Source organism: Petaurus breviceps, unplaced genomic scaffold (assembly GCF_028583685.1).
Source record: "Petaurus breviceps papuanus isolate PSGF00001 unplaced genomic scaffold, PetGlider_PUasm1.0 110, whole genome shotgun sequence".
Classification (NCBI taxonomy): domain Eukaryota; kingdom Metazoa; phylum Chordata; class Mammalia; order Diprotodontia; family Petauridae; genus Petaurus; species Petaurus breviceps.
The window spans coordinates 3,806,160-3,820,199 of record NW_027185597.1 but is presented as its reverse complement, the minus strand read 5'-3'; the positions used below and the strand labels follow the sequence as shown (position 1 = coordinate 3,820,199).

General features: G+C 33.8%; 1 protein-coding gene across 1 annotated transcript in view; it reads right to left on the bottom strand.

The window, feature by feature from the left end:
• LOC138156879 (contactin-associated protein-like 2) overlaps window positions 1-14,040 on the bottom strand; it is a 2,167,135-nt gene that overhangs the window by 1,671,082 nt on the left and 482,013 nt on the right. Inside the window, exon 3 of the mRNA XM_069082365.1 lies at window positions 2,449-2,596. Coding sequence (XP_068938466.1) covers window positions 2,449-2,596 — 148 coding nt within the window. The remainder of the gene's footprint in view (window positions 1-2,448; window positions 2,597-14,040) is intronic.

The following is a 14,040-nucleotide window of genomic DNA, read 5'->3' as shown; positions in this document are numbered from 1 at the left end:
AAGATGAAGAAACTTTGGATCAGAAAGTTCCAATGACTTTCTCATGGAAACACAGCTTTTATGTGACAGAAGCAAGATGTGAATCTTGGTCTTTATTAGATAATAATTTCTGCAAGCCTTCTACCATTAAACAGTTTTTTATGAAAAATTTCCTCCTCCTGCTAATTCACAGAATTGTAAGGGTCCTTAAAGGTCACCTAGCCAAAACTTCCCCTTAAAGGAAGAATCTCTTTAACAACAATACTGATGTGGGCCTCCAATTTCCCTTTAAACACTTTCAAGTTTAGGGAGCTCACTACTCATTTGTACAATTCATTACTTTATTAGATGGCAATGATTAATAAAGTAGATTTTAAAATTCATGATACAAAAGAGTCGGTAGGATAATATTCTCCACACATTCAATATTATGTCATTTAGTACTTAATTATGATATTGCCTATGCTGTTTTCAATTTGTTTTATATGTTTTAACTTTGTTCTATTAACCGTATTATGAAATCCTTAAAGACAACAATGAAATATTGCATTGAGACCAGTCCAATATTGGACAGTTGGGATAACTAAAGTTTTCCCTTGATTAGTTATATATAGTCATTTCTATCTCAATATTAATTGATATCTTTAGTCGGGTGTAAAGAAACACCCAAAATTATACTGAATGAAGGTCTCAAATAAAATGTTAATATAAACTCAAAACAACTTCAAGTAACCATGTGACAAGCATCTCTATTGTGAATAAACTAACAATATCCATTCACTTATGCTGTTAAGAACATTTTATTATTTGCTTTGTGTCTTTATACATTTATTTCCCTATGGATGTTTGTATTTTAGTGCCAATTGTGAAGCAAGTGGTTTTACATAATCTGCTTAAAATTATTTTGTCAGTGCATCATATTTTTATCCACTGGTGTTTTACTGAAATTTTGGTGTTATTGTTGAGTTGTATCTGAATCTTTGTGATCTCGTGGACCATCACATGCCAGGTACTTCTATCCTTCACTTCTCTTGAAGTCTGTCCAAGTTCACATTCATTGTTTCCTTGATACTATCAATTTCATTCTCTGTCACCCCCTTTTCCTTTAGCCTTCAATCTTTCAATGTCACATGACAATGTGAAAGTGTCCTGTAGTTCTTGGAATTTTTTCAAGAAGAGCATAAATTGTAGGAGATTCTACCAAGACTGAAAAGAAAACAGAGCTGTTCATTGGTTAAGTGAAGGGCTATTATCCCATTTTCTGAGTAGCTGAGTTTATAGAAGCTAATCAACAACAAATTGGTCACAAGTTGATGATGAATTTTTTTTTTCTATTCATAGTCAATTTATGAAGATATCTAGTAAGGTATGATGGGCCATCAACATGTAACAGTGGAAAGGATACTTGAATTGATAAATCACTTCAGGAAGTATATTTTTAATGTTTTGCCTATTGCTACACAAATCTCTTTTATGTGATTGTTTATAAAGAGCAAATTCATGGTAGTAAATATTTTATTGTTTCATTATACATTTGTATCTCTACCTGCTAGTTAGAAATGTCTCACTGGATGTCCAGAAGATTTCTGAAAATCAACATATTGAAAATGGAAGAATGTCCACTCTACATTTTGAATTTTTATGTTGTGTAAGGTGCTGTATTTGAACTGAAATACCCATGTGATCTCTTTTGAAAGCCTCACCTACACAACACAATGGAATTGGTTTGAAATATACTTCTAGCTTATGTGATCATACAGGATAAAAGGAAACTAAACACACTGGTCTTGCCTCACAGACTGATTAGATCAAGTTTATAAAATCAATTTAAAATGATATTTCTGGTAAATAATTATATATTTATATATAAATAACTAATACAATTAATCATATTACAATAATAACTATACTATTATATTAAATAATTATATTATATTTATATAATAATAAAATATTATTAAATAATTATAATAATATATTATAATAACAAAATATAAAATAATTGAAAATAAAAATTTATATATAAAAAATAAAATCAATTTAAAATGATATCTTGGTCTTATGTGTCCATGAGTATATAGGCCCAGTTACTTTCCATTAAAGTAACACCTTCATAAGTAGTCAAAAGAATGATTTCAAATGGAAAAAATTTCTGGACCTATAAGAAGTAACTCTTAAAAAATTCTCTCAATGCAGCAGTTAGGTTCCTCTGCTCTGAATATTTCATAAGACTTTAAGGCATAATAATTTGTAGATTTTAATTACATTCACATATTAAGATCATCTTTAAAGTCTTGATTTAATGAACTGCTGATTTTTTTGTTGTTTTTATTTGTACACCTAAGGGCAGAAGGTAGTTTATTGACACAGAAAGCAAAGTCTGATAATAAAGGAGTTACTAAATGAACTATACATTCTAATAACACTAAAAAAAGACACCATGAAAGATTTCAAATATGGACTACTTACAATAAGAACAACCATAGACTTCAATCCTCAGCCCTATTCGACCTTCTCCATTCCAGTCTAAAGGCACTATGCGTACATATCGGGCAATGACTGGATGCTGCAAATCATGGCGGACCACGCCATCAGAGTTTATATTTCCTGGAAATGCCTGAAAGGAAAAAAAATGAGAAAGCTATGAGCAAACCCTTGAAATATCCAAAGTAACAGACTTTATTGGATCTTCAAGCTATTAAATCCTTGATGTTTATTAGCCTATGTTTCTGGCAGTGCAACATAGACACATAGTCTGAGTGATCCAATGCATGTCACTTAACATCACAGTATATCAGATTCCTCTTTGAGACTAGAAATTGTAAAGTTTACAATTCTATCCACATCTTCATTGACAGAAGGATTTTCCTTACTGGAATTTCTCTACACCAATGAATTCCTGTGTCTACTCCTAACACACAAACATACACAGCATTTTTAAGTTCAGGATCCTCTAGCAGGACCTTCCCATTCTATTGCAACAACATAAGGCAACTGATTTAAATCATATTTTTATGAAATTCTGGCATGCGACTTTCCCTGCTTCAAATGTTCTCTTGAAGATACTAAAGTCAGAGTTGAACAGTTCTGTATCTTTTTTTGTTTTTGTGTAACCATTATTATTATTAACTTATATTAACTACTTTGATGGTTACAAGACACTTTTTCATAACAACCTTAAGAAATATATGATGCAGATATTCTTTCTTTCACTTTACAAATAAAGACAAGGAGAGTCAGAAAAGTAAAGTCATTTAATGAAAGACAGACTAAGGGTCAGAGCAGGATTTAAATCCAGGACTCAACTATTTAATTTCATTCAGTGGAATGTATATATCTGAAGTGTGTACCACAGGGTGGATTTATTTTGTTTCTTTAAAATGACCTCTACTGTCAGCTGCAACCCAAATTTAAATATTATGAATATTTTTCTACAGTATACTGCTTAAAAAGAAAAAAAAAGCAAGCACAGGCCTATCCTCAAAAAATGTATCAAAATACTGCCTATTTTCCTAATACAAGTGCCAAGTAGATACTATACTATTCCTTGGCAAGAAGGAATTTTTTATATGATAGCAATTCCTAAGGCAATATTTAAATAAACAAGGAACTGACATTTTTTCTTTTAGTAACTTTAAAAACACACAAATAAGCATAGACTACATTGTTTTCCCAGCAAAATGATAAATATCAAATGAACTTCACTTGTGTTTGTTTTGGAGAATTCAAATTATAATCAACATCATCCTTTCTGTATAACATTTTTTAAACTGTAGGATTTGCCTCTTAAGCAAAAGAAAGATGCTTTGAGTTTAAGAAACTGAAGATTTCCATCTAAGGAGATACAGAGTTCAGACCATTACTGTCTAAGATCCCACATTATTGCAATCTTGACCTGAAGAGTTCAGCTTTATATAAAACAGAAAGTTCAATCTTCATCTCATCATGTCCTTCTCCACTCTCTTACACTTCATTTCAGGCCTAGTCCTTTTCTTCCTTATAGAAAACTAATAAAGTAAGAGAAGTGTCAGGTTTGATGTCAAACCCCATTGACTAAATATTGAATTGAAAGCCCTTTAGAATTTCATATAAGCTTTGAAACAACAGTCTTCAGTGGTGGTAACTTTTGACCATTACTCACCTTCGCTGAAGTAGTGCTAGCAAAAGGCACACCTGAATCATTCAGCTTTTCTTCACATCATAGAATTATCAATATTAAGTTCAAATGTCAAGACAGAGAATAGCCTACAAATTTTCTACAAGATTTAACCTGCTTTATCTAGTCTTGAGCAATTCTGAATAAAATAAAAAACATTCAATCTGCATAATAAGTAATCCTTATCATATGAAATATGCAATTAGATATTGATAAATTTGTCATAGTTTGTATGGATGACCCTTTCCTTTCTGGCTCTCCTTGGTTCTTTTCATCAGCACCTAATAAAATAACATGTGCAAGTAGGTGTTTAATAAATGTCTTTTGATGAAAATAGTAAAATCCTTCCTCTCAATTATGAAAAAAAAAATATTAAGAAAGAAAAGAAAATTATTTTAATGCATTTTTAAATTCCCAGCTTTAATCAGGTCAACAAGACAACTGCTATATTTGAAAGGAACTGCCTTCTGGCTTAATAATTAATAGCATTTAACCAAGAACAGAAGTTAAAAACAGATCATTTCCTCTTTTTCTAGATATCTTCTTCCTGATCATCTCTTATTTGTTCAAAAACAAATACAAAGAACAAAAAAAAAATGGGTTAATTTTATTAGAACATGAGCAGCCTTATACTTAGTACACATTTACATACTTCTAACTTTAATTTGAACAGAGTTGGAAGTTACTGGCTACAGAGGAGAAGATTTAAGATAAAAAAAAAATTCCCCCATGTTAGCAATGGTCTCTGTACTAGCAAAGAACTTAAAAAAAATCTCTTTGGCTATCAGTTGGGAAATAAATGTCTAAATAAACCATGGTACACAAATATAATGAAATGTTATTACACATTAAGAAATGAGGAAATGGAAACTCAGAAGAACCACCTGCTTATGTCATAGACAGAATTCGAACCCAGGTCTTCTTGCTTCCCAGTTCAGCACCCTATCCACCTTAACTAGATATGACTTCAGAAAAGAAGATAAAAGATAATATAAATACAATCTTTGAAGAGGTTCTAAAGGATTTAGTAACATCCCAATACCTAGGTTCCCAAAGCCTGAGCTTCCTATAGATGCATCCTAGAGCAATTTGCCCATACAATTCCATCTTTTTCCATATCCTTTTACAGGGGGTAACATCTGCTAAAGTGGGTAGAAGATTATACTAGCAAATATGGTTTATTGTTAACAAATCCCTTAAGATTAAGAATTTTGCATCACAAAATGGGAAATTAAGGGAAGCTCATCAATTTCTCCAATAATTAAAATACATTTGCTTCATTCTCGAATAGAACAATATCCTTTCAAATGCAGCCTTCATTTAGATGAATGCAGTACAGTAATACATGCTTTGTGGATAATGCAAACATCCAGTTCAAATCCATCATGGTAAGACTGAAAAATCAATTTGCAGGCGCTTGTGAATTATGTGCTGTTACCATTAAATCTCCTTCTCCAGCTGAGATTTTATGTGAGCTTAGAAAGACAGGTTTTCATTAAAAGGCTATTTATACAATTCACAAAGCCTCATGTTTACTAAAGTTAGCACACCATATAGTTGCTGCCTATAGGATAAATGCCCTATATATTTTACAAATGCACAGTGAAAAACTAAGAGACTTTCTTAGGAGATGATTCCTATAATACAATGTAAGTCATCCAAAATGTCAAAATTGGAGAAATTTGAAAATTTTCCAGCTCTGTATTAAGTGCCTGGAAATTATCTTTTATGAGCAAGAGAAACATTTATCAGTCTCATATACTTCCATAATACAAAATTTTGTTACTTCCTTGGTGAGGGTGCTGCTTACTTTATCAAAGGTCTCAAATTCTTAAACATTCATATACCAATTTATTAGTCAACTACCACTTATTAAACACCTACTCTGTGTCAGATACAGAGTTAAAGGAACATCAGGTGTCATTAAACTTACAATCCTAATTTTATAAAACAGGAAGCTTAGGTCTAGAGAGTCCAAGTATGTGGCCATGATCACACAAGTAGAATGTCACAGATATAGATGACATGTATCATTCCCTGTGGCTGAAAACATAATATTCAGCAGTCAGATTAGCAACAATTCTCTCTCAAAGATTGGAAACAGCAATGTTCAGACAAAAGACACATATCTCATCAACTGATTCTAATCTGAAAAATTTCCCAGATGGTAGAACCTTGCATGCAATAGGCATAGCCTTCAAGAAGCTTGGGTCACTCTCTATCACAACAGAGACTTCCAATAATAGAACAAAAGAGCTTTAGGAACCCAAGTGTATCCCTGCAACATGTCTCAAGTGTCTCCCTTCCTCTTCCATTATGACAACCACAAGGGCCCCAATGCTTGACCTCATTAACTTTTATCTGAATGTAGGCGGGATACACCTAACAGGTTTTTTTGAATAAATGCAGCGCAATAGGGGATTCAATGTGAAATTAGAAATTAGGAAAAGTTGAGTCAAATCAGACCTCAGATACTTAGGAGAATGACCCTGGGTGAATCATTTAACCATTCTTATCCTGAGTTTCCCCATTTGTTAAATAGGGATAATAGTAGCATCTAACTCACAAGGTTGTTGTGAAGATCAAAAGAGATAATTTGTAATAAATTGCTTATGAACATTAAATTACTATATTAACATTATATTGTTATTGTGGATACGGTTGGAGCCTAAATTCCCTCCACTCCTTCCAATAAAGCCTTCATATGAATACCAAATTAATGTTCACTCACTGTGAGCCATCAAAACCTGAATAAGAAGCAACTGAGGCTTGGGCTGGAAACTGATTGGTCAATTAGTGTAAGCCAGAGCGATGTGGGCTTCAAAGGCATAGTCAAGTAGTTCCATTTCAATCCCAATGAGCTTTATCTGAGTACATTTTTTTCAGCGCTATATTTCAGGAATTCATAAATTAAATCTACATGAGACAAAAAAAAGTCAATAATCCCAGTTAAAAAAGATGACACAACAAATTTCTGTTCTGGCCCAAAACTCTGAGGGTCTTCCCCTCCCTGATTGATTATTTAGGGAAAGTAAACTAGTTCATCTTTTGCTTCCATTGTTACCTAGCCTTTAATTACTGAATGATTGTTGTTTCATGCAAAGTGACATCCTGACTTTACAAGGACAGGGTCTGGCACTGCATGCAGAGCCATCTTTAGTCATCCTGGTCTATCTTGCCACTGGACTCTGATGACTCTTGAGGAGAGAGTGAGGCTGATGAGTTTGCACAGCTCTGCCTCACTGAAATCTAATTCACTTGCAAGTGGAGACATCATCTTCCTGCTGTCATCAGTCCTCTTAGAGAACAAAGGATGAACAACAACCAAAAAAAAGTTTAATATTCTTTTTTTACGGAACTGGTAATTCTACTCCTCTGATCAAATGTTTTAAATTGTTCCCTACTGTCTTACCAAGTCAAGCAGGAACTTCACTGTTTGTCAATGGAAATCTTTAATGACTTATATAGCTCTCCCTTTCCAGACTCATCTTACATTGATCCCCAAGCCGTCACTCTGCCTCCATGTACACTAGGCTTCAGCCAAAGTGGAATACATTAGTTCCTTTGAATATACCTTTGCCCAGATTATGTTTTGTATGTGGAGTGTCCTCCAGTCCCTTCTCTGACTGACAAATTCCTACAAACTCAATAAAGCCCAAAATGAATACCTCTTTTTCCATGATGCCTTCCCTGAACCCTCCTCTCAATAATGCCCTTCCTCTTCTGATATCACCTAATACATTTTATGTCAGCTCTCTGAAGTTTTCATTGTATACCATTCTGTATAATAAGAGGATAGTAGAATGAACTTGGTACAGAGTTGGGACTTTAAATTAGCAGGAGCTAAGATTAAATTCTATATTCCTGTTATAGGAACATAAATTTTTAAGATCTTCCCTGCCCCTAGGTTAAGTGCACGTGGAGCCTGTGGTGGGAGGCTTGTTTTTCAGGAGTGCCCACTCCTTGGTGCTTTGTGATTGGGCAGTGGGTAGTTACATTTGGCAAGAGGGTTGTTACATTCTCTGACCCAGGAGAAGGCTATATAACCCTTATGTGAGGCTTTGCTTTGGGGCTCACTTTGAGAAGTGTTGTGTGATTTGACCAGATGAGAATCTGGGCAGTTGCTGAGAGCCCCCCGACTTCAAAAAACCCAGATGTTGATACTTCCCTCTCTGGTAACTGTTATTTGGTATGGATGTAATGGTTGGACAGTTTGGAAGCCTGTTTGCTTGATCTCTTTCTCTGTCTTGTAACTTCTGTCTGTATACTCTGAAGTCTGGGGTGCTGACCTTTTTCTCCTGAACTAGGTAAATGATATATGTTTGATTGATTAAAGTAAGCTTGTTAACCCTTTTTGAGTTGATTTACTTTAGAAAAGCAGATCTAAGAACCTGTGTTGGTAGCCACCCTGGGAATGCTGTGGTGCTTGCTGCTACAATTCCCTGTGACAACAGGAAAATCATTCAACCTCTTGGAGGTTCAATTTTTCCAACTAACAAATGGACATAATACCAGTCATACCTACTTCACAAGGTTTTTGTGAGTGGAGGCTGCTTAGTCCTGGGGAAAGGGTATTAATTCTAGCATCAGAGAACCAGCATTCCAATGTTACCTCTAAAGATAACTGCCTTTGTGACCTTGGGTGAAAAACTTACCCTCCTTGGGCTTGAGTTTCATTAAATCAAAAAGTTGAAGGTTGGACTAGATGGTCTATGAGGTCTCTTTCAAATCTAGGATCTCAAGATTTCACTGTAAGGTTTTATGTTATCATGCATGTAAAACACTTTGTCAACTTTCAATGATTATTTGAAAACATTATTATTATGGAGAGCTACATTTATATTTTCCTTTTTGTTAAACTTTAAGCTTCATTAAAGCAGGAATTATACCTTGTATATACTTTATATCTCTCATATTTCATACATAGCAGTTACTTGATCAATTGCCAAAAATTAAACCAACCTTATCTTTTATTGAGCCCATTCCTCAAATGAGTCCTTTCTAACAAGCCATTCCTTGATATAGACTAAAAACAAACCTCTCTCAAAGGCTTCCCATGGTCCAAACCATCACAGTGAGCTTAGGGAAATTCAGTAAAAGATAGTTGTAGCCTCTATAAGATTGTCATTCAGTGTTTGATGGAGCAGTATATGCAAGAAATAAACCTAAATCATCCTACAGTACATGGTAACTGTGTTTCTACATTTTATTTCTATCTTTATATCTTATACATTTGATATAGTTGAGTTCAACTACAAGCTACATTTTTTTTTTACTAAGTGAAGGAATATTTTAATCACTTGAAGCTTCCCAAACAATCTTTTTTCTTTTAGAAAGACAAAACAAAAGACCCCCCACAGCCATGACAACAAATATGTTCAAGCCCTAGTGCTTTGCTTAATGGCTGAAGTCTCTTGCCTCAAACTGTGAATACTGACAAATAGTTATTTGGGTATCAGCGAATAGTACTCCTATCCTAACTCCATGGATAGTGTATTCTTCACTGAAAGTTATTTTTGAAATAGAAATTAAAACTGAATAATCTGATAAACAGTTTTAAGAAACCTAGTAACCCACAGGATAAATATGCATTCTACTTTGACTTTCAATGAAATAACTTCATTTAGTTAGATGTACATACAGAGGTAGATTTCCTTTTGTAAAGGATGGAGTGAGACTAGATGCCCTCTGAGTTCCCCTTCAGTCTAAATATAAGGCACCTCCTAGGATTAGTCAGATATATTCCTAGTTACCAGTCATAACTAGCAATTTGATATTGTGGACAACTATTGCAACAGATGGGGTTACCATAATGAAATGGATCATCATATCAACTCTGTAATTGATGACATGAAGATAAAATGAACAATTAATAAAACTTAATTTAAATGGGAGAGAATATCGATTACAATGATGTCTTACCTCATTCAGAGTTGGAAAGGACATTTTCTATTACAACTCATAAGATTTATTTTTCAATGTTTTCTTTTTTCTACTGCATGTAGAAAAATGTTAAGTTTTCCTCACATTATACAAATACACACACACAGTATATTAGAGGGAAGGTACTACTAGAAATGACCACACTCCTTTGGGAGAAAGTATGATTCTTTTTTTATGCTGACATGGAGTGGGTTAGAAGAGGCTGATCTACTAGGATAGGAGGGAGGAAGAGGGAAGGGGGAAAAAGAAGAGGTAAAAGATGGGATTTTGTTTATGAAAAGGTGGAAGAAACCAAAAAGTTGAATAGACTAAAGCTCCCTGTCTTCACAGTGCCTGGAAACCCAAACCTCTCTATAGTGTCCCTCAGTTAGCCAGAGTGTTTGCTCCTGCCATGCCCTTTTAATTTGCTAAAAGTTTTTTTTTTTCCCTTTGTTTTTATCAGACATGTGATTTCACTGGTATTGAACTCCTTGTCAGAAAACTACTTTTGGCCATGTATATTAATAATTTCTTCTCAATTTACAATCCTAGAAAACTACATAGGGTACTGAGAGGTACAAGGTCCAAAAATGAGTCATCAAGTATTTGTCAGAAATGGCACTTGAACTCAGATCTCGAGACTCATGGCCACCTCTCTTTGTATTATTCCATACTGCTTTACACTGAAGAGTGTTCAATTTTTCTCCTCTTTTCTCCATATTTCCCATCACAGGGAAAAGTACTGTTGGCCCTGGGCTACTGTGCTAGCTAGAGGGGAAATATATTTCATTTTTTCCCTCCCTATCTCAGGAAAACAAGATGTGTAAATCAATGTGGTCAAATTTTACTATATTTTCACACTCAATTAGTGGACACAATTACATGGGTCCTAACAATCACTAAGGAAATATCTCAAGTAATATCTCAGGGGTGCCAGAGAGAAAAACCAGAAGGATCTGAAGCCACAGGATGTTGACTGTTGGCCTCAAGAGTTATTCAAATAATTGCAGTGGCCATCCTGACTTTCTCTCTAGTACATACCCAGCAGAATCTCTCTTCTGGACTACTTTCAAGTGTCTTTATCATGCCACATGAGCATATTTCATTTATGTTGCATAGAGTAGGGGAATCATATCTCTGGATTTCCCCAACAGAAACATATGGAAGAGTAGCTTCTAAATGTCTCAAAGGTTCTGGGACATGGAGTTTATTCATTAAGAATGTTTTATACTATTAGTATGATACTGCTACAAAGAACATTGGATTAGAATTCAGATGTCCTAAGGGAATAAAAAATCCTGATTCTACATTAATTTTTTGTCCTGTTAAAGACATATACATAATGTGCCTACACTTTTCACCAGAAAACAGGGGCATGATACAATATGTCACTAATCTAAATACTAGGTCTCAAAAGACCAAAGAACTAATCATGACAATAATAGTTGGCAGCTAAGGTTTTCAAATTGCTTTATGTTAACTTGATCTTTGTAAAAAAAACAATTAGGTGGTATTATTATTATTATCCCCATTTATAGAAGAGAAAACTGAGGCACAGAGGTTGAGTGACTTGCCCAGGGCTACACAGATTGTTATCATGGCAGAATTCAAATTCAGGTTTTTCTGACTCCAAGTTCAGCATATTATCAATTTTGCTGTCTAGAGATGGAAGGGTCCTTATAATCCATTTATTCTAACCTTCTCATTTTACTGATGATAAAGCTGAAAGCTGCAAAGGCTATCTGACATATCCAAGTTCCACAAGAAGTGATAGAGGGAGGATTTGAATTAAAGTCTTTTGATTCCAAACTCAGTACTATAATTTCTTGAGATAGAGAATAAAAGTTTTATTGAAGTTCCTGATTAAAAGAAACTCTGAAGCTAATACCCATTTTTTATTTCTGGCCTCAATTTCTTCAACTTAAAGTAGGAGGTTAGACTAGGTGATGTCTGAGATTCTTTCCATAATCATATGATCCTGTGTTTCCTCCACAATATTCTTCTTCTAATGAAGGCACAATAACCACTTGATTTTGAAAGATTAATTCTTTAGATTCTGCCTTAAGAATTAGGAAAAATAATTTCCATTTACTGTTTTATGTATATTCAGTGTAGAAAGTTTTTGAGGGAAGACAAAGTTCTTAAAAGTTATAGTTCCTTTAACAAAATATAAATATAAATGATTACTCCAGATTTTTTATTCTAGTCAAAAAATTAAAGAATATGGTCAGAAGTATAACCTAATAACCTTTATAATTACATAAAAGATCATCTTTAAGGACATGTCCAAAGGCTCTGATAACTTTGTATGGGATTATTGAATTTTATTCTGAGTAAACACCAGAAGTGGTAAAGTAGTCACTTAATCCCAATTGCTCTCCAAAAAGAAAAAAAAAAGAAGTGGTAAAGTAAAATACCACCTTTAAATTCAGTTTTTATAACTGTGGAGCTCCTGGTCTGAACACTTTATGTCATGGGATATTAATAAATATTAATACTGAATGCATTCTAATATTTGGACAATACTAATGAGCTTCCATATCTTAGAAGCAATATGACACCACTGTTCTCTAGCTCTTAATTTAACATTTTAAAGTTTCTTCTTGGGGGAAGCTAGGTGATGCATGGAATAGAGCACCAGACCTGGAGTGAGGAAGACCTGAGTTAAATATGGCCTCAGACAATTAACACACTTACTAGTTGTGTGACTTTGGGCAAGTCACTTAACCCAAATTGCCTTCCAGAAAGCAAAAAAAAAGTTTCTTCTTAATTTTTTTTACTTCTTAATAGCAAGACAAAAAATACAGGAAGGTTCCCTGAAAGTAAGACTGAGAGTTAGAAATAAAATTACCAACCTATAGGCTCATATTTAAAGGGACCATTTTTTTTCCAATTTTCATTGGCCTCCACTATTTTAAAATAGACACAAACACATGTTTAATAAGAACCTGTTACTTATATTTAATGTCCTATTTAAAAAAAAAATATATATATATCCTCATCCAAATCACTGACAGACATGTTAAACAGAATAGATTCCATGGGACATTCTATTAATATTTCATGAATAGAGAATCTACAGCTACTTTTTTTTTTTTTTACCAGATCACCAGTTCTTCCCCTTAACCTCAGGCAATCTATTTTATGCTCATTCAACTCTACTGAAAGTGTATTCTATGTTAAACTTAAATCAATTGTATCCAAGGAATCTTGTTCAATATTTATCTTGCAAATTTCAAGATATCAGTGTCCACTGATGATGACTCCTTGGCTTTCTTTTCCACTTTGCTATTTAGATTCTACATATCTCTGTATGATTCCCTCATCTGCATCATTTATTGACTCTTCTTCCTTCTCCTTCCCCTTTAGTATAACTATTTCCCAAGGCTAAGTCTTTGGACTTCTGTATTTGTCTTACAAGTCAAATCATCAAGATCTAAAATTCACTCTGTTTTTAACTCCATTGTTTTCACTCCATGGACATGAACGGTCAATCTATCCCCATGAATTTAAACATCCATAGTAATACCAAAACTGAGTTGAAAGGAGCTTCAAGGATAATTAATCAAACCATATCTCAACATTAATATATTATACAATATAACTGTTTCCTACATACTATGAGAGGAGAAATCTAATTCCTCCTAAACTAATCCATTCCACTCTTGAATCATCCTAATCTTTATGTATTTTTCTTTAAATTCTGTATAAAATTGTTCATTTCACCTTTCTCTCATGCTCTCACTTCTACTCACTGAGCCAAAACAAGATCAATTTCCTTTTCCATAATCTAAGAGGTAAAAAGTTATCAAGTTCCTACTAAATTCTGTTTTTTCAAAACTAAATTTGATCCCTAATCACCATCCTAGTTACAGTTATATGAATGTTATCCAGTTTGTCAATGTCATTCCTCAAATGAATTGAACATTATATTCTACACACACACACACACACACACACACACACACACACACACACACACA